The 22,062-nt window shown below is 47.0% G+C and overlaps 1 protein-coding gene across 4 annotated transcripts in view; it reads right to left on the reverse strand.

Annotated features, from left to right (window-relative positions):
• The window catches only part of SLC44A4 (solute carrier family 44 member 4), a 311,986-nt gene that overhangs the window by 171,866 nt on the left and 118,058 nt on the right, over window positions 1-22,062 (reverse strand). The window contains exon 1 of one of the 4 annotated variants that reach the window (XM_085632263.1): window positions 16,396-16,429. The exons of the other annotated variants lie outside the window; for them this stretch is intronic. Coding sequence (XP_085488389.1) covers window positions 16,396-16,414 — 19 coding nt within the window. The 5' untranslated portion in view covers window positions 16,415-16,429. Of the gene's footprint in view, window positions 1-16,395; window positions 16,430-22,062 lie in introns of those variants that run through there. 4 annotated transcript variants of the gene reach the window in all.

Raw genomic sequence — 22,062 nt, forward strand, 5'->3', positions numbered from 1 at the left:
TTCCTAACTATAACGTGTGTGAAACCCATGGTTTTTTCAGTGAATTTGCAAGGTTTTTTAAATGCTAATTCCTAACTATAACGTGTGTGAAACCCATGGTTTTTTCAGTGAATTTGCAAGGTTTTTTAAATGCTATTTTTTTTTTTATTCTTCATTTTTTTCAAACATATTTTTAATTTAATTTTCTTATCTTTTATAAAGACTATGCTTAAATTTTTAAAATCCTTAAATATTTTTTTTATATATATTTTTTAAAATAAACATGTAAAATTTATTTCCAGATTTTTTTTTTTTTTTTTTTTATAGTACGCGTACCGTAAGCTCACGGTAAGCGTACGGTTTACGCAACGTCCGTAATCTATCTACGCTGCTTGCGCATAGTTACGTACTTTGCGTAGCCGCGCGTACTGCGCGTGGGACGCGTGCGCGCTTACGCAACACGCGCACGTTACGCGGAAGTGCCGGGAAATGACTGTTATGCGCATGCGCGCAAGCGCGTGTCTTTTTTACGCGCATGCGCACTTTTGCCGTAAGCGCTCCGTAAGCGTACCGTAAGCGTACGGTAGGTCATGTGATCATGAAACACAACTTTTGATTGGTGGAAACTACTTTCAGTTCTAGAACTCTCCTACACCACACCCATTCCCCTCATTTCTGCTTGTGATCCCTTGGAAGAAGGAGCTGGTTTGTCTTTGGGATACGATGGCAGAACAGCAGAGCCCTTCTGAGAGTGAGGCTAGCACCAGCAGCACTGTCTTGAGGCAGAGAGCGAGGAAAGTAAAGCCTTCTTATGTTTGGGATTATTTTACTTTTCCAGAAGGCCAGCAAAAGGTGAATGCACCCTTAGTTACTTGCAGGCTGTGTCAGCGTGTACTTTCTAGAGGTAATCCTGACAGGAAGTATTCCTTTGGGAATCATACCATGATCAGACACCTCAAGGATGTACACAAAAGGACACATGGTCATCTTTTTGGAGGTAACTCTTCAGAAAGACGAGCCAGTACATCCACAGCAGCTCAGCCTGGACCATCATCTGCAGGGCAGACTCCTTCTTCTGCAGGTCAGGTGAGCCCTTCATCTGTGGGGGGAGACTCTCCTTTTGCTGGCCCTCTGGAAATTAACCCTCGGTTTGCGAGGGTTGAAGTACGGTGCGCCACTTGTCACGATCTAATTACTTATAGGGAGACCAGTATTCCCCTAGTGAACAATAAAATAGATCAGCACACTTGTCGTACCGTCTAATATTCCCAATCTTTCTTTCCTCTGTCCCTGCATGAACACAACGGCTCTTTTAAGAGCCAACCTTATCTTTCATCTTTTTTTACATATGTTTTTAAAAACTTTTTTTTATTTTTTTTTTTACCGTACGCGTACGGTAAGCGTACCTTTTTTATTTTTTTTAAAAAAAACACTAAAAATCATTTATCACATTACATTGACTTACCATACTCACTCAAAAAAATATTTATTCATTTGTTTTTTTTAAAAATAGTTTTTAAAATGGTTGTAGTTTTCAAAAATTTTCTATATCGATCTGAAAAAAAAGAAAAAAGTATTAATATTTTTATAACAATTTATAATACAGTACACATATTTACATTTTTTTCCCAAAAATATTTTTGCCTCTTTTAACAATTGGAAATCACTTTTACAGACTGACACATTATGAAACCACTATTTTTGATTTATTTAATTGCACGTGTCCAAGCTGTTTTTTTTTCAGACCACCACCATGTGCATTCTCTGTGACTGCCTACACTCCACCAAGGGCAACCAGCCTTAGTGATGCTGAATGTATTTGCATTACAGACTTAAACCTGAAAACCCCACTGGCTTGTAAATACTGTGCATGACTATACACGGCAAGGACATGGGTGTGTGCTAACCCTCTGCTTATTCCCCCAAAAATTCGCTCCCCCTTTCCATCTAATGCAACTGTGAAATCACCAGAGCAAGACGCAATAAATCTCTGCCTATAATTCTTCTATGCACACAGAGTCATATTTTCACATTAGTCCCAAAACGAAATTTCTTTGCCAATTTGAAAGCACACTTACTGCTCTTTTTTTTTTCAGGGGCAAGTGTAAATCACTTTTACACACTGACACATTATGAAACCACCATGTGTAACTACAACAAAAACAATTCCCATTTCTATTATTCATTTCTTAAGTTACCACATACATACCCTCTCAAACTGTAAACTCACCTTTAAAATTAGTTAGTTGTGAAAGAAATGTGACACTCAAACAGCAGATTATCAGAGCCAGGATCTCTGTTGTGTTCACCTCTCTCCTCTCAGCAGAACCAGATAATGGCAAACTTTCCCTCTATTTTTCCACACATATACATGTAAGTTTCAAATCTCAGTGCTTCCCCCTTTTTTTCAAATGTAATCACACATTTCTATTGGTTGAAAACCAACCCTTTTCCAAAAGTACCCTTCCCCCAACTTGACTTCTGCCTAGTACCCTTCCCCCAACTTGACTTCTGCCTGCTACCATAGCAACAGCTCATGGAACACTGCTGTGTGGAGTTAGGTCAGAAGTTCGCCACACAATGTTTCAATTCCACAGAGCAAGAGTGCTTGACTTTTCAAACCTAACAGCAAATCCATAGTACTGTTCTTTGGTAACACATTTTTTTGTACCAATACAAAACATGCTTCTATTAATTTACACATACAGCCTAGTTTTTATTCTAGAATGGGATGAAACAGCCAATCAGTTCTTTTTGTTTTGAAAAAAATATGTATACCTCCATTTCCAAACTGTCTTTCTTTTCATATTGCCATTCTACTGAAAGACACCTCCTGAGTGCATCCAGTTCTCCTTTGAAGATGTTCACAGTGTGGATTGTAGGGCACAGCTATGTCTTCTGGAGTGAAAAGTTTGCAGAGAAAACAGATATGGTGAGAGACCTTGCTTTGCCAAATGTAGACATTAAATGGATTGGTCAGAGAGGGTTAAAGTGGCACCAATTGATGCCATTGGTGAAATCCTTCATGCAAATCCAACACCCTGACCTCATAATAGTGCACTGTGGTGGCAATGACCTAGGCACTTTGACTGGGGTAGGTCTGGAAATGCTTATGAAGGACACCTTTGCACAACTGTTTTCACTTTTCCCTAAAACTGCCTTTGTGTTTTCCAACATATGCCAAAGGCAAAAATGGAACTGGTCCAATCATTTCTGTCCACAGATTGACAAAGCAAGAAAGCACGTCAACAAATCTGTTTCTGCTTTCCTCCGTGACTATGGTATGGGTGCCATTTACCACAACAACTTGCGTTACGACATGCAAGACATTTATAGAGGAGATGGTGTGCACTTCAATGATGAAGGGAACAGAGTCTTCTTCTTGAACCTTAGACTCTGCATCGGTACTTACTTGTAGGTACCACTAAAAAAATGACTCCATAAACACAACAGCTCTTTTTAGAGCTCCCTAATTTCTAAACTCTTAAATCTGCTTTTCATTTATTTATTTTTATTTTTTTTACCGTACGCTTACCGTAAGCTTACCGTACGCGTACCCCGTGATTTTTTTTAAAATCAATAAATATTTTTTTTGTACTTTTCTGTCCATCTTTGACCCCCTTACAATTGTTAGGGGGTCTGTAACTCTCCTCATTGCCCCCTTTCCTTGTTTTCACTCTTTTTTTTCAGAGTGAAATACACAAAATGGCGGCCGCCGCTTCCTGGTTTCGGCCGATTCGAATGTTTACTAAGATCTAAGAGCCAATCAGAATCGCGCTCGCGCACGCCACCGTACGCTTACCGTAAGCGTACGGTAAGCGTACGGTAAGCGTACCGTAAGCTGGCTCAGATATATATATTGATTTAAAGGCTATTTTCTCAGAATCTACTGAACAGATTTACACCAAACCTACAAAAGGCACTTCCTTGACCTAGGGACTACCTCTCTGCCAAATTTTGAGTAATTCTGTTCAGCCGTTCGGGCTGTAGCTCGTTCTAAAGGTCCTATGGAAAAATGCATGGGAAAAACGCGTTTTGGGACCCCCCTTTTATCTCAGCCCCCGCTTGACGGATCCCCCCGAGACTTTCAGGGTAGGAGCGGAGCGTAGCGCCCCACCTATTTTGAGAAATTCGCGAGGATTCGTCGACCGGCGCCAAAGTTATTCAAAATAGAATGTTGAGGTTTTCCTATGGAAACGTGGTCCTAACTATAACTACCTACTGGCGACCGCCAGTAGGTAATATATATATATATATATATATATGTGTGTATATATATGAGAGACGCGACAGCAGCCTGTGGTGGATTCTGAGCTGTAGATATCTGAAAGACAAGTCCATCCTCTAGGAGAAGCTCAACAGTCTTCGTACAAAACGCTGTCGTTGGTGGGTGTTGGAAGTACCAGAACCCCCCCCAGGAGAGCAACCTACCCTGAATTTCAGGGTCACCAAATCAGGAGGCTTAGGGGTATGCATTTACAACCTGGCCTGGAAGCAGCTGCAAAGACTGACTGCACATGGCAGGATTTCACAAGACACTGGGTAGCACGAGGCATCCAGTGACCACAAGACGCGAGAGGTAAGGCATGGGGAGGCATAAACACTTGCAGGTATAAAACCTGAAGCCAAAGGCACCCGGATGGGGTCCATTACTAGAGCATGAATCAAAACGCATACGACATGTGACACAGGACAGCGGACGCGCCCCCTACTTCCCACACCAGCTCTCTCGTGGACGTCACCAAGCCATGGCACTGCCCACATTGTAAACAACTTAACCTTCCCAGGGACACACCCAAGTGTCTGCCAAGGGCCAATAAGGATATGATGGGTGGCAAACAGAAAACATGAAGAGGAGAAGGTGCAGGAATGAGGGAGCTCAACAGCTGACTGCAGGCTACCAACATCAAGAGATACTGACATTAACCAGAAACGATTGGATCAGTTGAAGGTGCTAATGAGACATTATGGGCACCATAAAACGCTTAGCTCCAATCTCTTATCTTTCGTCGGCTACTAGTTGATTACTTCTAGCTTATCTGCCTGCGACCTTCAGCCGCAACGACAGCCTTGAACCTAAGAGTGGCTCTCGGCGATACGCGGCTTACGTCAAGCTTCACGCTGTCAACACTCATGCCTTGTTGTGTTTCAATCCATTTCCTGTTTTGAAATTTCTCCTCTGGTTTCCGTGTTGAGTGTCCTCACTGTAAGGACAAATGCTCCTTCTCTTGGGGCCGAGTGAGCTAGTCAACATTTCCTCGCCTCCTAGACCGCTCTGTGTGGTATTCCAGCCTGGTTATTCTGAGCACCTCTCTAAGACAGACTAAGTTAGCACAAGTGACTGAGCGAAAGGTAGTATTTTGTTTCCACGGTCCGGAGGGATAAGGGTTGTCATGTTCGATGGTTGCCAAGAACTGTTCTCTCCTTGGTAAGAGGGGTCTCTAGTGGCACTGTGGGCTGGCTGGTACAAAAGGCCAACATACACGGTGGGGGGGCTCAGAGTCAGTCTGACACCAATCCTACAGTGTATGCTGTCCGAACGCGCAGATCCTCCACAAGTCTTATTGGAATTACATGACACATCACCGACTTTGTTGGCTCCCCCGCTTCACTGCAGTGCCGTTGACCCTTCCATCCAAGTAGTTACTGGGGTGAGTTTCATTCGACCCCATTCCCTCAGGGCATAATACTAGGATTTTGCCCTTGTTTAACTTATACCCCGAGCGTGCCCCAAACTGCCGAGGATCACACGGATTGAAGATCAAACTCGGGAAGTGCTGCGGAGGGCTCATTGGTGATCAGCGGATATCACCCGGTGTGTGAGGACCGCTTCTTCCCAATCTATAGGAGATTGGCCGATAGGAGCCAGGAAGCAGAGCTGGCGCGCCTGTTGTTTAAACACATTTCTAGTAGGAGTCTCCCAGGATGGTGGAACAGTTTCTTCTTCAGCTTGCAAAAAAAGGTCTGTAGCATATCCTGCCGAAGCTCTAAAAAAAAGACTCTAAAAAGATCCCAGTGGCTAGGGGCTGTATTGCCTCGTCTATCTCTTCCAGAGTTACTGGTGCATCCAGGGTGGCCGGTTCTCCTTATTAATATCACTCTGTCTAGGCCCGTAAACAAATGTCCAAACCCATCTGCCGGACATTCAAGCTCCTCCGTACAGTGAGCTTCATGGGAGTCCCTAAAAACTCTGATGATGTCAGATGGTGACTGGATGCGCTCTCCCTCCTGGTCCATTCTGGCAGGGAGACCGTTTTCAATCCCTTCTCTCTCATCCGTTCGGCTTATCCCCCCAGGTACTCTCTCCATATTCGTGGCATGCTGATCGGTGCTGATGAAATGCATCAGCCCCCTCTGTCCCACAGTGTGGGTGAATCTTGGATTTCAATGTTGCTACCTCTTGCTTGGATGCTTGCACATCCAACCCCTTGGGGGCAGGTCCTTCTCGGCGGAGGACAGGCCCCGAGTTTCATTTCATCTTAGCTTTTGTTGGTATAAACTAAAACTGACCCCCCCCCCCCCCGACCACTGCCTTAACAGCATCCACCAACAGGCCACCTGGGTCTCTTCCTCTATTCATTTCCCAAAACTGCCCAATCCGATCCCGATCTGCACTATCTTTCAGAAGCTTGCTATTAGATGTCCAAGACGTCCCAGGTCTGGTTATGCCTCCTGCTGGTACCTACAGCACCAGGGGGTTGTGATCTGAAAGGGCCTTGGCAAACCTCTCTATCCTGGCCTGGCCTGGCCTGGCCTGGCCTGGCTAGCCAGAACGGCAAACACAACAAGCATTGGCATAGCCAATAGGTCTCGCCTTTGGGACCTTGTAAGTGTTTAGCCATGCAACAGTTGTTGTTGCACCAAAGAAATTGTGCTGCATAAATAAATACTTATAAGGTCCCAAAAGCGAGACCTATTGGCTATGCCAATGCTTGTTCTTTGTAAAGAAATAGATGCTTGTTTCTATTTCTTTAGTTTTGCTATAATCGCGGCTCCGGCGCTTTATTTTTAACATTAAAAGTAAAGCGCCGGGGCCCGATTACAGCAAAAGTAAAGAAATAAAAACAAGCATCTATTTCTTTACAAAGACGAGTGGCAGAAGAATGGGCTGGAAAAAGGGGAATAACAGGAAGAGGCAAAGAATGAAGGTGGAGATACTGGACTGTGAAACGAGGCAGGTGAGGACTGTTCTTGGCATATCTTGATGTAGCGCCTTCATAAAGTACATTACCCATGACGGAGACATATGGCGGCTGCGCGCGTTCACGCGCACATGCACGCAGGCTTTAGGCCAGCGGCTGCAGCACTTTGAAAATCCCCTTACAAAAATTCGAGCAACAGCGCATGCGCTGTTCTAGGCTCGACCTAAAAATTATGTGGGGTGAATAGAATGTAAAACCTGGGTCTGGGGGCATACACTTCGCCCATACATGTATAAGGCCTCGGTCCTTCACCAACGGCCGCGGAGCCCTGTACACTCTGGGTTTCCTCCCCAAGTACGGTTGGTTCCCAATTAAATCATAAAACACATCCAAATGGATGTTTAAATCGCCACAGAGAATAAGGGGGATTGGCACGCGGCCAATTCTACATTCAAAAAAACAAAAATAGAGGCCTCGTAAGTATACGAGCAATATATTGAGCACAGAGTAAGGCGGCCAGTACCAACAGTACACTCAGCAATGGCCCAGAGGCCTAACCTGTCCACCTCTACACGATTACTGGTACAAATAGCTGGATTTGCTAGAACTGCCTCCCACCGCCCGGATATTAGTTATAGCCCTCGTTTCTTCAAACCCCCTGTTTATCCCATGGATTGTGAACCTCCTGCATACAGACCAGATTTGGCTTCGCAACCCTCAAACTCAGAGCAACCTGAACCCTCTTGGCCTCTTCTTTAAGGCCACAGATATTAATAGTACAGATGCGCAACTTATGGCCTGCCATTTAGAAATGGCCAAACCCCAGTGGCGGTGCGTCTATTGGGGCACTGGGCCGTTGTCCCACTAATGCCGCATGCCACCAATGCCGCCACATGGCCCCATTGTTCCTCGTTTAGAAATTTAACATAAGTTAGCTCACTGACGCACCCGCTCATTCCTGGCCGGCCGGTTACCGGGCCACGCCCTAAGCTATCAGGACGCTGAAGGGGGTGGGGCTGCGCCAGAATTCAGGGTATGATTGACAGTGACTCTGACACAGCCCACTAAGCTCAGCAGCAATAGTAGTGCGCATGTTCGGTTTTGGGCTGGTCATTTTTCGACCAGCCCGTACATGCGCACTACCTTCCTCTTAGGAGATCGAGGGTTGATTCATGCCGCAGCCCCTGGTTTCCTAATGGGCAGGGAGTATCGCTGCTCAAGTCAATCCTGGCGCTGTTGGAGCAGCCAGGATTGGCCGAGAGGCACGCATTGACCGCACAGTACAAGAGGCCTAAATAGGCATTGGGTGCCACGCGTGGGTGGCACTTGGTGAGAACGTATGGCCAATCACTGTGGCTTATGTGAAGCCATGCAGAGACAGTGATTGGCCAGTTCGTTCATGATGACGACTGTGACGTCATCGCACACACACGACACAGCACACCTCGTGTATGTTCAGTGCCTTCCTGTGCCTACTACTGCTCGTCATGGCTGGTGCTCAGGTCACTAGATTGATAGATGTAACTAAGTAAGTCAGCGTGCATGCATGCGATTCGCATCTTATAGTTTATTAACTAGCAGGTTTCGCTTCACATCGAGACGGGCTGGAACGTTGCATATGAAGCGTCAGTCTTGAAAGTTGCTGCTTCTAGGAACCTAGTCCTGTCCTGTGTGTAGATAGACGCATTTGAGGGCCGTCGCTTGCATCAACTCTCTACATTTCACGTTAAATAACACCCGTGCCCTCTCATTCGAAGACCCGAAACTACCCTCACATGACCTCCCTTGCAACGCCTCAGTCTGGGTATAAATGTGTGAGCCCTCGTCTCCTCAGAGACTTCCAGCTTGATTTCTACTGATTTCCTGTAAATGACTTATGCGATGGCCGGGCTCGGGGCGCTGCAGACTCCATCCTAGACACAGCAGAGTCAGACATGAGCAGCGCGCGCGGCGGGAGGCACGCGCCAAGCTCGACGACGTCCATGTCCTTATGAGGCAGTCTGAGGCATGCTGGAGCCTCAGAGAGGGCAGAACACACCCTCAGGCTTAGAGATAAACTACAAGGTGTAATACACACACACACAAAAACCCTTAAATATTTGAAGCCATGCTTTGAAACAGGATATTTGTGGTTTCCTTAGAGCAGCGCCTTAATGGCTTTTCTGAGAAGAATCCTTTACAGCTGTTCAAAGCAGTCCTAACAAAAAGCTTACATCTGGCATCTTGGAGCCAAGGAACCGCATTTGCCAGCTAGGCAAGGCGGATGAGACGCGAGACGGCGTGCTCACGCACAATCGCCTGTCCGGCACACAGTGGAAGAAAGAGGGGTCCGTAGGGGGGAGGGAGGGAAGCGAAAGCGCGCCATGTGCGCGTTGTGCTGAAATGCCGTGACCCGTGTGCACATCTCCTGTCTGTACGTGTGCACATCTCCGGTCTTGCCTATGCGTGCACATGTCCTGTCCCCCTTCGGCCAAGAAACCGACAACAATAATTCTCGCCAAGGCGGACAACGCATGTGCTGCATCGCTAGGCGAGACCTAAAAAGTCTGGCAGTAAACCCGCTGTAAAAGCCAGCTCCAACACCTGCCATAGAGACCACCTCCATGTGCAGTGAACAGCCAGGGGGTACTAAGGCCTGAGTGTGCCCTGATGTCATGGACTGCTGGTCCCGGGTGACAACTGGCCCTGCACTGGGGAGCCCAGCAAGGGGCTCCCCCGAGAGCTGTAGAAACAAGGGTGGTGATGGGGCTCCGCACTCAAAGGCTCAGGACACAACACAACTTCCCAACAAGCCAGACATAATTTGACACGGAGAGCACATATGTGAATGTGCACCACCCCCCCCCCCCCCGCCACCACGCCACCCCACATCACCCAACTCCCCACACCCCACCCGTGCCTGCGAGATCAACCTGCCATCTGCATACAGCATGAGCTCTACTGAGTCACTGACACTGGGTAAGTTGTGCCCAGGTTGGGGGCCGTTCCAGGCCAACCCTCCCCACACCCCAACCCACCGCACATCTGGGGTGACATGACTGTCTGTAGCGGGGGACATGAGACAGCCAGCCTGTGGAGGACAAGGATGCAGAGCCTGTGGAGGGAGAGGAGAGGCAGAGAGCCTGTGAAGAGACAGAGAGAAGAAAAGCGAGTTCTGATAGAGAAATAGACACACGAGACAGACAGCCTGTGGAGGACAAGGAGACAGAGCCTGTGGAGAGAGAGAGAGAGAGAAGAAAAGAGAGAGTTCTGATAGAGAAATAGACACACGAGACAGCCAGCCTGTGGACGGACAAGGAGACAGAGCCTGTGGAGAGAGAGAGGACAGGCAGAGAGCCTGTGAAGAGACAGAGAGAGAAGAAAAGAGAGAGTGCTGATAGAGAAATAGACACGAGACAACCAGCCTGTGGACGGACAAGGAGACAGAGCCTGTGGAGAGAGAGAGAGAGAGAGAGAGAGGGAAAGAGACCGCTGATGGAGGGATAGAGAAATGAGACGAGGGAGCCTATCGCGAGCCAGAGCCGAAATAGAGACAATGCCTTTGGAGGGGGAGGAGAGAGAGAGAGAATGAAAAGAGAGAGTGCTGATGGAGGGCTGGAGACAGCCCGAGGTGCCTGGACGAACCCCCTAAACCATCATGTGTACCTCACACTAGCTGGGTCTACAGGGCAGGTGTGACGTCTTCATTCAAAATTCACGAGAACAAATCTGTCTGAAGAGTACGAGGGGTCAGGTGTCTGCTCACCTGGTCTCAGGTATCCGCCAGGACAGGGGCCAGCTGGCACCCTGCCAGGCCTTGACAGAGCTGCGCCCAGAGGGCACACAGTGCCAATGCACAGCGACGGGAGGGGGCTGGCTGCAGCCCCCACAGGCTGCCCCTCGGGGTCAGTGTCTGCCAGGGCATGCCCAAGGTCACAGCGAAGCTGTGGGGCGCGGGGACTGCAGGCGGGGCGCTCCTCAGACAGAAGGAGCACCTCACTCCAATACAGCGGCCCCGATTCCGTTTGTTGGAATCCAGGGGTTTCTATTTCCCGGTAGAAATAACACTCTGGTATTTATTGGCTGCGAGAAATAGCACCTGTTATGAATCTCCGGAATTTGGAGGTCTTTGCACCAAAATCCGCAGGATAAATACCGAACACTTTTCCCATCTTGAATTTCACACTATTGATCGGATGGGGGTGAGATATTTACATCTTGCAATTACCTGATGTACTTAATACCATCTAACTCTGAATTCGGACTCAGGAGCAACAAGCATTTACAATGCAATGGTCTCGGCAATATTATAGGTAGAGCTATTGGTATTGCTCATTATTTTTTTTAATCATTTTTGTATCCCTAAATAAATGGCATTGTCATTTCTATTGGCATTAGCTTTTTTTTTGCATATGTGATACCTATTGCATTAGCAGAGAGAGAGTGAGGTAGTGAGATAGAGAGAGTGAGGTATTGAAATAGAGAGTGAGGTAGTGATAGAGAGTGAGGTAGTGAGATAGAGTTAGGTAGTGAAAGAGTGAGGTAGTGAGGGAGAGGGATGTTGTGAGGTAGTGATATATAAGCATAGAGTGATGTTGTGATGTAGTGAGATAGAGAGGTAGTGAAAGAGAGTGAAAGTGAGTTAGTGAGATAGAAAGAGTGAGGTAGTGAGATAGAGAGTGATTGAGGTAGTGAGTGAGAGAGAGTGAAGTTGTGAGGTTGTGAGCTAGAGAGTGAGGTAGTGCAACCAAAACTGGAATCATGCCTACTTGACAGGCAAAATACACAGGAGGGAAGGGCAATGTCAAGCACAGTGCAAGGTTGTGCACGTCTTAAAGGGATCATGCACGTCTTCGAGGGATTGGTTATTAAGGGGGAAAAGGGACGCCGCGGATGAGGTCCCTGTACATTCAAGAAGTACTGCAACCATGTTTGGGGTTCAGTGCCCGCACTACTGTATGGGTGAGGCAATACTGCAGATTTGTGAGAAGGGACGGTGCATATTAATGGGGCTGTACATGTGAAGGGGGCGAAGTGGAGTGCTGTAACGGGGGTGATAAATATTTGAGGCAATGGGGAATCCATTCTGAAAACGACATGCCAAATAGAATTAGCATAACGCAGAGACCTGCGCCTCCGCGGCGCAAACACTGAACTGGGCAGCCTGTCGCACACCCGAACCTCGTCCTGCAACATTGAGCCTGACATGGTATCCCTGTCCTTGCTCTCAGCCCTCTCTACAACGTAAATCGTGCCCCAGCCGTGCAGCCTACCTGCCCTCCACCCGCCCAGTCTTGGGGTCTAGGCTGTGCATCCCCTCTCTGCAAATCCACCGCCTGTGCACCCTCCCTCACCTCATTAATGTAAGGCGCCGAGCGGCGGCGCTGGATGGGCGGCTCCTCTGGGCCCGGCTGCGGCTCCTTCACTACGCAGCGCCGCAGACATAGAGGCGCTCGGCGGGGTCGCCATTTTCTCCCTACTCAAGCCGTCCAGGAAGAGGATGCCGCGCGCCGCTACCAACTTCCGGTCAGCAGAAACCGTGCACGCGCATGAGACACCCTGTAGCGTGACTGTAGGGGATTCTGGACGCCAAGTTTACAAATGTAATCTGCCAAGAGACAACGGGGTTATTCTTATGGTTTTACTTTTAACCTACATTATTGTTCAAAATATACATAAGGCACGTTATTCCACACTAGTTTCGTATTTCTTCCCAGCCATAGACGATGTAATTTTTTTACCCAGAAGACATAGTACACTGACATTTCTGTTGTTGATAAGCAATATCGATATTGATTATCAGGTAAGACTGATGTTGCGTGCAGCAGAAAATGATCTGTTTTGAATAACGACTCGCGTTGTCTTAAACGTTGTCGGTACATATGAACCACGGGCGTTAGTAAAATTACAATAAAATGCTGAAAATGTGTATTAACTCTCCTTTGAGGACACGTGACTAATTGTGGCAGACTGTAATACAACGCTAGACGTGCGCCGTCGCCCTCGATGGGAGGAATGGTTCTGGTATTACGGTCAACGCACATGTGCAATATGTTTTGTTTGTATTTCCGCTTGGTTGGTTTTCATGGAAGTGCACTCACTGTTGTTTTGCGTTTAACGACCCAAAGGGGAACCACTCCTCGGGGACTCGTCCTATCAAAATAAAGCGGGCCGGGCACGCTCAGCCTCATACGTTAAGTGGGCCCAAAGTTAAAATACAGCATTTCATGGAGATAAGAACACACACGAACGGTTGCCGTTCCCTGAGCCTCTCCGTCCAACATAACTTAAACTGGTAATCTGCTCAACCCAGATCCCTCCCCCGAAGCTCCCTCACACCGCTCTCCTCTGGACCTTAGCTCCCCGCCGAGCTCCATCTTCCACCCACAGCTACAAACAACATTTGAGTACCGCAACTGACTACCACCTCAATAACAACCTAAAGCTGCTCTACAACACCCTCTCTCTCGGGATACCTGCTCATTGTCTCCTCCTGTATCTCCTTGAATTTACTGACAACGAAGGATCTGAAGATCTCTTCGAAGTTGGCCGCCATAACTCGGCCGCGATCTACTCAGCGGCCGCAGCAGATCCATCCCACAATGCAACGCTCCGGAAACGAGCAGCGGTCCAAAAGCGAGCGACAGCCGGTCCTGTCACGGGCGCCGAAAACATAAAAGAGGGAACGCGTTCGTTCATTGTCGAGTCAGTCTGCGGCTGCGCCCCGTCGCTAGCCAAGCAGCCATCTTACAATTACAACTCAAAGGAAAATATATCATCGATTTTGCGAAATGTTAATGTATTCCAACCTTTTTCATTTTTTAAGTAAAACACTAATTGAGCTCTCTGTTGACAAGTACACAGAAACCTGTATAGTATTTGGATAAAAAGTTCTGTTACTCTGTATTTTGTTTGGTGGCACTCCAACAGTGAAACTGTAATTTGAGACTTTTGTTACGAAACCGTTGCCTATCATGTGTTGATTCGATTAACTCTAACGGCTAAAAATAATAAAAACAGTTTTCGTGATTAGATAGATCTCCACCCAAATGACCTGGCCAACCCTTCTTGTGTTATTCGAATTTACGGCAGTCCACCTTTTGGCTCTTCAGGGGAATGTGTGCCCTCGAGTTCATTTACTATAAAGACAAGCACACCACCGCCTTTCTCCGAGGCGGAGCAGAAATGCCTCGGAGAAAGGCAGCGTCCTTTTCGGATTCGGGGGTGTGTTTTGCTGTTCTCCTCTTGCCATTGGCTGGAGCAGATAATTAGACTTTCTGCAAAAAACACGCCCCCCGATCCGAAAAGGACGGGGCCTGATCGGAGTGACGGGACCTCTTCTCCAATGGCTGGCCAGCATTGAAGAGGCCAGCCAATGGAGAACAGGGGAGAAGAGGGGCGGGTTCAAGCCCCTCTTCTCCAAGTCATTAAATCACAGATCGAGACTGCGCAAGCGCAGCCTTCGAGCTGAGACCTAACAAAAAGGGTTTACGCAGGGGCCGAAAAACACGGGCGCCTCGCACACTGGGCCAGTGTGAGTGCGTCAGACGTGAGGGGCACAGAGGGGCACAAGGGCAACCCCTCCACCCACCTGCCCCTCTCCCCAAGCACAGGTGGACTTTGGGAGGAAATGAAATGTAGTTCTCAAATAAGGCTGAAAAATAGTAAACCTAAACCACTAACCTGCCTTGGGTGGCACAAAAGGAAACTAAACTCAGATTGTGCAGGTAAACTGGCCTGAAAAGACCAAACTTGTCATCTGACTCCATTGAGATCATTGCAATGACCCAGTCTAGAGTGGCAGCTCCAGGCGAGATGTTTAGAGGGGAGGGCAGACAAGAAGCCCCACAGAAGCAACTACCATGGGCTCCCCTCTTTCCACTCTCCCCTGCATGGACGCCCCTGCATTTGCTTCACTTTTACAAACAAGACAGACAGACAGACAGACAGACACACACCCCTTTATGCAGTACACTTTCTTTAACTTTCACCCCGTCAATATTTTGACAGCTGTGTAGCTCCTTCACACAGTTCTACATTTATCACAACTGCAATTGGCACACCTAACCATTGGTCTGTGCTCTCAGCAGCGAGGTCAAAGACTGGATGAGCATATATTCCAAACCGCTTTATGACCCACTCATAGGCACTGAAAACAAGCATTGGCATAGCCAATAGGTCTCGCCTTTGGGACCTTAGAAGTTTTTAGCCATGCAACAGTTGATGTTGGTGGACCAAGCATATTGTGCTGCATAACTAAATACTTATAAGGTCCCAAATCCGAGACCTATTGGCTATGCCAATGCTTGTTTCAACGTGCTCTCAATGTAACCATGTAAGGGAACCGAAGGTGATGTGCTCAATTTGGTGTTGAGGTGAAGCAAAAAGTCAAAAATGAGCTCTCCGTTTTTTCACAGTTTCCAATTCAAGGCTCACTTGAAAACATTTTTCACACAGGCCAGTGTCACTTTCCAGGAGCACCAGCATTCTGTGGAGACTTCATTAGAAAACACAGTTACGGCTGTAGAAAAGCTTAGGAGTACACAGATTTATTTGTAGAGGTGACTAAGGTGTGGAGAAGTTGGTATTATATTGGGAATATCATAAAAATGAGAAATGCAAATATAGAAACATACAGAGTCCTATGTTTGCAGGTATTCAAAAGAACTTGCCTGGCGCGTCTGACACAATTTTAAGCCTACACTTAAAGTAGGCATTGAAAAATTGAAATGCAACACGTAAACTCTCTTTCCACGAGTCTCCCGCCCGTCTAGGACACGACGAGGCTTCTACGTGGGGAGAGAGGTGGCATGGACTGATAAGCAGGGGAGTCTTGTAAAAAGTGGCGCAGAGGGTCGGAAAATATGCACAGTCATGATGTTCTTAGACAGAGAGGTCGGTGAAAGTATGATATTTTTTAAGGCGCACTTTTACATCTTGGGGGTCCAGAGAAAAAATTTAAATAGAGACGTAACTACACTTGCACTCCAACATTTGTTGTAGCACCTAATTGTATCTTTGCGGGTAAACAGGCTTTGGCAGAGGACTACAGAGTTAACATGGCGCAGAGGGGAAACAGCCGCGCTGATGAAACAAACTCTATACTTAATGTAAGTAGCTCTGGATTTTGTTTTTATTTTATAAGGCAGTTCTGGTATTTGTTAAAAACTTTAGACAAGGAGTAACTGTAAAACAAGCATGCATATAGTTATTATTGTAGTACGATGTCATCGAGACCTAACAGCTTTAAGAGGATAAAAATCACAAAATAAAACAATGCCTTTTATACACATACCGTAAGTGCTGGGGGTCATCAGGATATGTTGGAGATGGTAGGGCCGCCCAAAATCCGGCGTCTGCTGCATTACAAGGGGCCAGTTGTGGCCGTTGCACTGGCTGCTGCTCTGCGCACTTGTTCTACCCTAGATACTACATTTTATTGGCTGCTTGCCTTCCCCTGCTGCATCTTCTGGGAGCACACCCCTCAGCACACGGATACACGATCTTCACTTCACACAGCTAGCATTCCAGTACTTGTAGTGCTGGCTATTCTCAGTCTTAGCAAAACACACAAGATGATGGACGGAATGTTGCACATTGGCAAAACATTCACCCCCAGTCACAGATCTGGGTTTAATCCATCGTTATTTTGCTCACCACGCCACCCCAGTTCAGACATGGCCATATGCAAATCAGTCTTGACCCTGTGCCTCATGGGAACAGTCCAGCCCGAACTGCCAAGCCATGTCTTCCCTGGACCGGAATCAAGCATCCTAGGACCGGTTTCTGGCTATCAGCCGTCATCAGCCAGGATAGCTTGACTCCAGTGGCGTAGTGAGCACGGGACCCACGTCTGGGCATACCCTTCCCACATAGGGTGAACAGCAAAACACACAAGATGATGGACGGAATGTTGCACAATGGCAAAACATTCACCCCCAGTCACAGATCTGGGTTTAATCCATCGTTATTTTGCTCACCACGCCACCCCAGTTCAGACATGGCCATATGCAAATCAGTCTTGACCCTGTGCCTCATGGGAACAGTCCAGCCCGAACTGGCAAGCCATGTCTTCCCTGGACCGGAATCAAGCATCCTCGGACCGGTTTCGGGGTTTCACCCCTCTTCAGCCAGGATAGCTTGACTCCAGTGGCATAGTGAGCACGGGACCCACGTCTGGGCATACCCTTCCCACATAGGGTGAACAGCAAAACACACAAGATGGACGGAATGTTGCACATTGGCAAAACATTCACCCCCAGTCACAGATCTGGGTTTAATCCATCGTTATTTTGCTCACCACGCCACCCCAGTTCAGACATGGCCATATGCAAATCAGTCTTGACCCTGTGCCTCATGGGAACAGTCCAGCCCGAACTGCCAAGCCATGTCTTCCCTGGACCGGAATCAAGCATCCTAGGGGTACTGGGGTGCATGTATGACATTGTTCTGCATTCTGTCCATTAATTGTTGTTTTTGCATTTGTCACCCCAAGTGGGAAGGGTATGCTCAGACGTGAGTCCCTTGCTCTCCATGCCACTGGAATCAAGCTATCCTGGCTAATGATGGCTGAAAGCCCGAAACCGGTCCTAGGATGCTTGTTTCCAGTTCAGGGAGGACCTGGCTTGGCAGCTCGGGCTGGACTGTTCCCATGGGGCACAGGGTCAAGACTGATTTGCATATGGCTGGGTTCAAACTGGAATGGCATGGTGAGCAAAAAAACGATGGATTTCGGCCCAGATCTCTGTACTGGGGTGAATGTATGACATTGTTCTGCATTCTGTCCATCAATTGTTGTTTTTGCATTTGTCACCCCGAGTGGGAAGGGTATGCTCAGACGTGAGTCCCTTGCTCTCCATGCCACTGGAATCAAGCTATCCTGGCTGACGAGGGCTGAAAGCCCGAAACCGGTCCTAGGATGCTTGTTTCCAGTTCAGGGAGGACCTGGCTTGGCAGTTCGGGCTGGACTGTTCCCATGGGGCACAGGGTCAAGACTGATTTGCATATGGCTGGGTTCAAACTGGAATGGCATGGTGAGCAAAAAAACGATGGATTTAGGCCCAGATCTCTGTACTGGGGTGAATGTATGACATTGTTCTGCATTCTGTCCATCAATTGTTGTTTTTGCATTTGTCACCCCGAGTGGGAAGGGTATGCTCAGACGTGAGTCCCTTGCTCTCCATGCCACTGGAATCAAGCTATCCTGGCTGACGAGGGCTGAAAGCCCGAAACCGGTCCTAGGATGCTTGTTTCCAGTTCAGGGAGGACCTGGCTTGGCAGTTCGGGCTGGACTGTTCCCATGGGGCACAGGGTCAAGACTGATTTGCATATGGCTGGGTTCAAACTGGAATGGCATGGTGAGCAAAAAAATGATGGATTTAGGCCCAGATCTCTGTACTGGGGTGAATGTATGACATTGTTCTGAATTCTGTCCATCAATTGTTGTTTTTGTATTCTCAGTCTTATACTGTTTAGGGGCACACCAACATACCACACAAGACAATCTCATATTGCACCCCTCCACTTCAGCCTACCTCACTACAGCACATTATATCATACACCTACATATTCCATCATCAATTTTCAACACCACATCTCTCAGTACCACACCACTCTCAACACACACAATACCACACGTTCTCAGACTTTGGCACACCATATCATTACGTCTCACCTTAAAGGTCTGTGTACCACATCACCAAATGCCACATAACACCATTCATGGAGTCACTAATTCATACATCAATTTACAATAGGGAGGACTTGCACTGTGGCACTGGACAGCAGTGGCACAGTGCCCTAAGCATCTAACACCAGCAAAAACATAAGAGGTAACAGCAAAAAATGGAAGGGAGACCCACACCAATGGTGCCAGGTCTAACAGACACTCACTGTGCGCAGCACTAAGAGGCCATGTGGTCACTCTTGGGCCAAAGACCTTTGGTTCATTGGTGCCCTCAAGAGGCCTTGTATCGTAGTGCTGAATCATTTCTCAGGCGGTGTTGGCAACAAAAATACGGGTTTAGCTTTAATGAATAACATTTCGAGTTTAAAATGAAGGCTCTGAGTTTTCACTTTATGATTTAACAAATTCAACCTGGGAACAGTCTTTTTCCTGCATGCATCTATGTTTTTTAAATGGAAAATACGGACACCCTACCTTTTGAGTGTTTCTCTAAGGAATTGAGGAGGACTGGCATGCCAATAGCTGTGCCGCATCAGTAAAAGCAAAATGAGTTTTGCGGCTGTGCAGCATCAGCAAAAAAAAAAATTAAAAAAGTAAACAAAAATGTGTGATAGCACAACCTTAGCCTAGTGCGCAGGTGCCGCCATGACGCTACTGGTGTTGCATCAGTCACTCATGAGGTGTGCATGCCTCATCACACATGCACCTGGCCATCATTTTCTTAATTTTTTTAATTTACCAATCCAAGATGGTGGACACACGTGGAGCAGTAGATAATAAAAATAATATTTACTGGTGTGAAAGCGCTTTATTAAAAGAAGTTGCCCTCTTGAAATCACAGCTGCCAAGCCTCCAAAAAATTAATATATATATATATTTTAAATGACCGCGAGGGGTTGGGCTGCAGCAAAGGTGTGGATGGGAGGGAAGCAACACACAGTAGGGGGGAGGAGCAACAGACGGGGTGAGAATAATTAAAATCAGGGAGCTCGTGGAGCGAGTGGCGGGTATGGGACAAAAAGCAGATGGAAGGGAGTACAAGTGGTGAGAGGAGGGAGCAGCACAGAATGCTCAGGGACGGGGTGCAAGGATTTGAGGGGGAGAAAGAAATATTTTAAAAAAGGTTTCAAGGAAATGAAATATCAATTCATAAATGTGAGCAGAGGAAGGAAACCAGTCAGCCAATCCAATAGATGTTTACTGGCTGTGCTCCAGGGGAGGGACAAACACAGTAAGAGGAAGCTAGGCCTTTGAATCAGAAGAGAGCAAGTGAGAGCGTCAGTAAATTCAACCAATGGTGTGCAATGGGCGGGCTCTAAGCCCAGTGTATGTTTTTGGTGAGTCCACAAGAGGACTTTGACTACAGACAGATGAATCTGTCTTTTAGGAAAGATCTAAAAAAGAAGCTCTAATACGCGTAAGATGTGCACGTGTTCTATTATCACAGAATGAATGAAAAATGTTATTGCGTAATTACGTAAAATCATTGCATAAATTTGGGAAATTGCAAACACATTGAGCGAATATAAATTAGGATATAAACCGTACTGATACGTACATATTCTGACTGTAGCTTGTCAATTGCACTCAATTCGGTCACTGTTACCCGATTGTATACATTTGAGAAATTGCACTGATTTTAAGTAAACACATTGAGCTAATATGAATTAGGATATAAACCGTACTGATACGTACACATTGTGCCTGTAGCTTGTCAATCGCACTCAATTCAGTCACAATGTAGTGGATAGGAGGTAAAAATAGACCAAGGTGACAATACATGTTCCTGCGGTGTGTCATTTGATCCGGGCGGGACTGGGAACCTAAAGCCGCCCTGCCACTTTTCTCAGACCAGCCCATAGGGAGGCACTGCCTGGCCCCGGGAAGCTGGAAACGCTTGCTTGCTGCTTTTGTTACTAGGGGCCGATATTGCCGCAGTGTTGCAAAACTGGGCCAAAGTAACAAAACCGGCCCCCACTGCTGAAAAACTGGCCCCCAGCCGACCGGGGAAATGTCAGAGCCCGGTACCGCCAGTCCGGCCCTGCGTTTGATCATGCATAGTCTGTTACGGTCTCAAGCAAGATGAAGACGCATACACAAACATTCCTAGCTAAGAATGCCTATCCTCTAAACTGATGATGTGCTTATTGGACCTGGAACTGTTAAAAGGAGCTTCTGTTTAACGCCTAAAAACTTCTCTGTCACCCAACCCACTCACGCCTGGTATGTGGGCGCTTGTCATACTGAATTGTTCGCAGTGCCTATCATTATAAAGACGCGTGTGTTCTTTGCTAAAAACTGCCCATGCTCTAAAGCGGCGATGTGCTTATATTATACCAGAACTTATGAAAAGAGCTTGGGTTTAACATCTAAAAACACCTTTGTATCTCCCAAGCCCTCCCACGCCCGGCCCGGTGTGCAGTGACTGGACATCATTCCTTCTTGTTCTAGCTGTTGTATTGCATCCGGTTTCTCAGTCCACTAAAACCTCAAAGCCCTCCAAGCAGGAGTGTGCATTTACCAGGTAAATACATGTGGAAATACACCAGCCAAATAAATGTGCGTAAACACCAATGAAGTGAGGAAAAAATAAATACAGATACATAAAAATGGAAATTAAAAAATAAATACAATAAAAGTAGAAGCCCTAATTATAACGAACAGTTTATATACAGCCAGGTTACACAAAATTAATCTCAGAAGTCAACTTTTTGACATGTTTGACATATCATCTTTCCACGTTGGGCACATTCTTACTTAACACATTAATTTTATTAATCTGTTAAAGAGCTTCCGAGATATTTTCTTTTTTGAACAGGGCTGCTTTCTGCTAAATTGCATTATTCACGCTGCGCACACACTTCTCTGGTTATAAAAGGTGAGCCGAGAATTCCCACACTTGCAACCAGTTCAGCCAGGGCTGTCACAAGAGCAGAGATTGTGCAGCGAGGCCTCAAGTCCCGCCCTTTTTGGGGCCCCAGTCAACACATTTATTTACAGATGTATTATTTATTTATTTAGGTCACTTGTATCGCGCACGAATCATCCCCAAGGAGATCTCTCGGCGCTTATTGCAAGCAAGCCCACCATCTTCGTTCCCAGTATGAGCCTTATGAGTGGGGGCCAAACATCATGTTTACCCTTCCCATGACGTATGTTTTTTTATACTGAGAAACAGGCGGTGAGTGTTGCACCGGGCAAAAATGGAAGAAGCATCCAGAGGGCCCCGCACTGCGCTTCAGCCCCAGGGCCACTGTGGCTCTGCTTGTTTGGGCC

The sequence above is a fragment of the Triturus cristatus genome, chromosome 1_1 (assembly GCF_964204655.1).
Source record: "Triturus cristatus chromosome 1_1, aTriCri1.1, whole genome shotgun sequence".
NCBI lineage: Eukaryota > Metazoa > Chordata > Amphibia > Caudata > Salamandridae > Triturus > Triturus cristatus.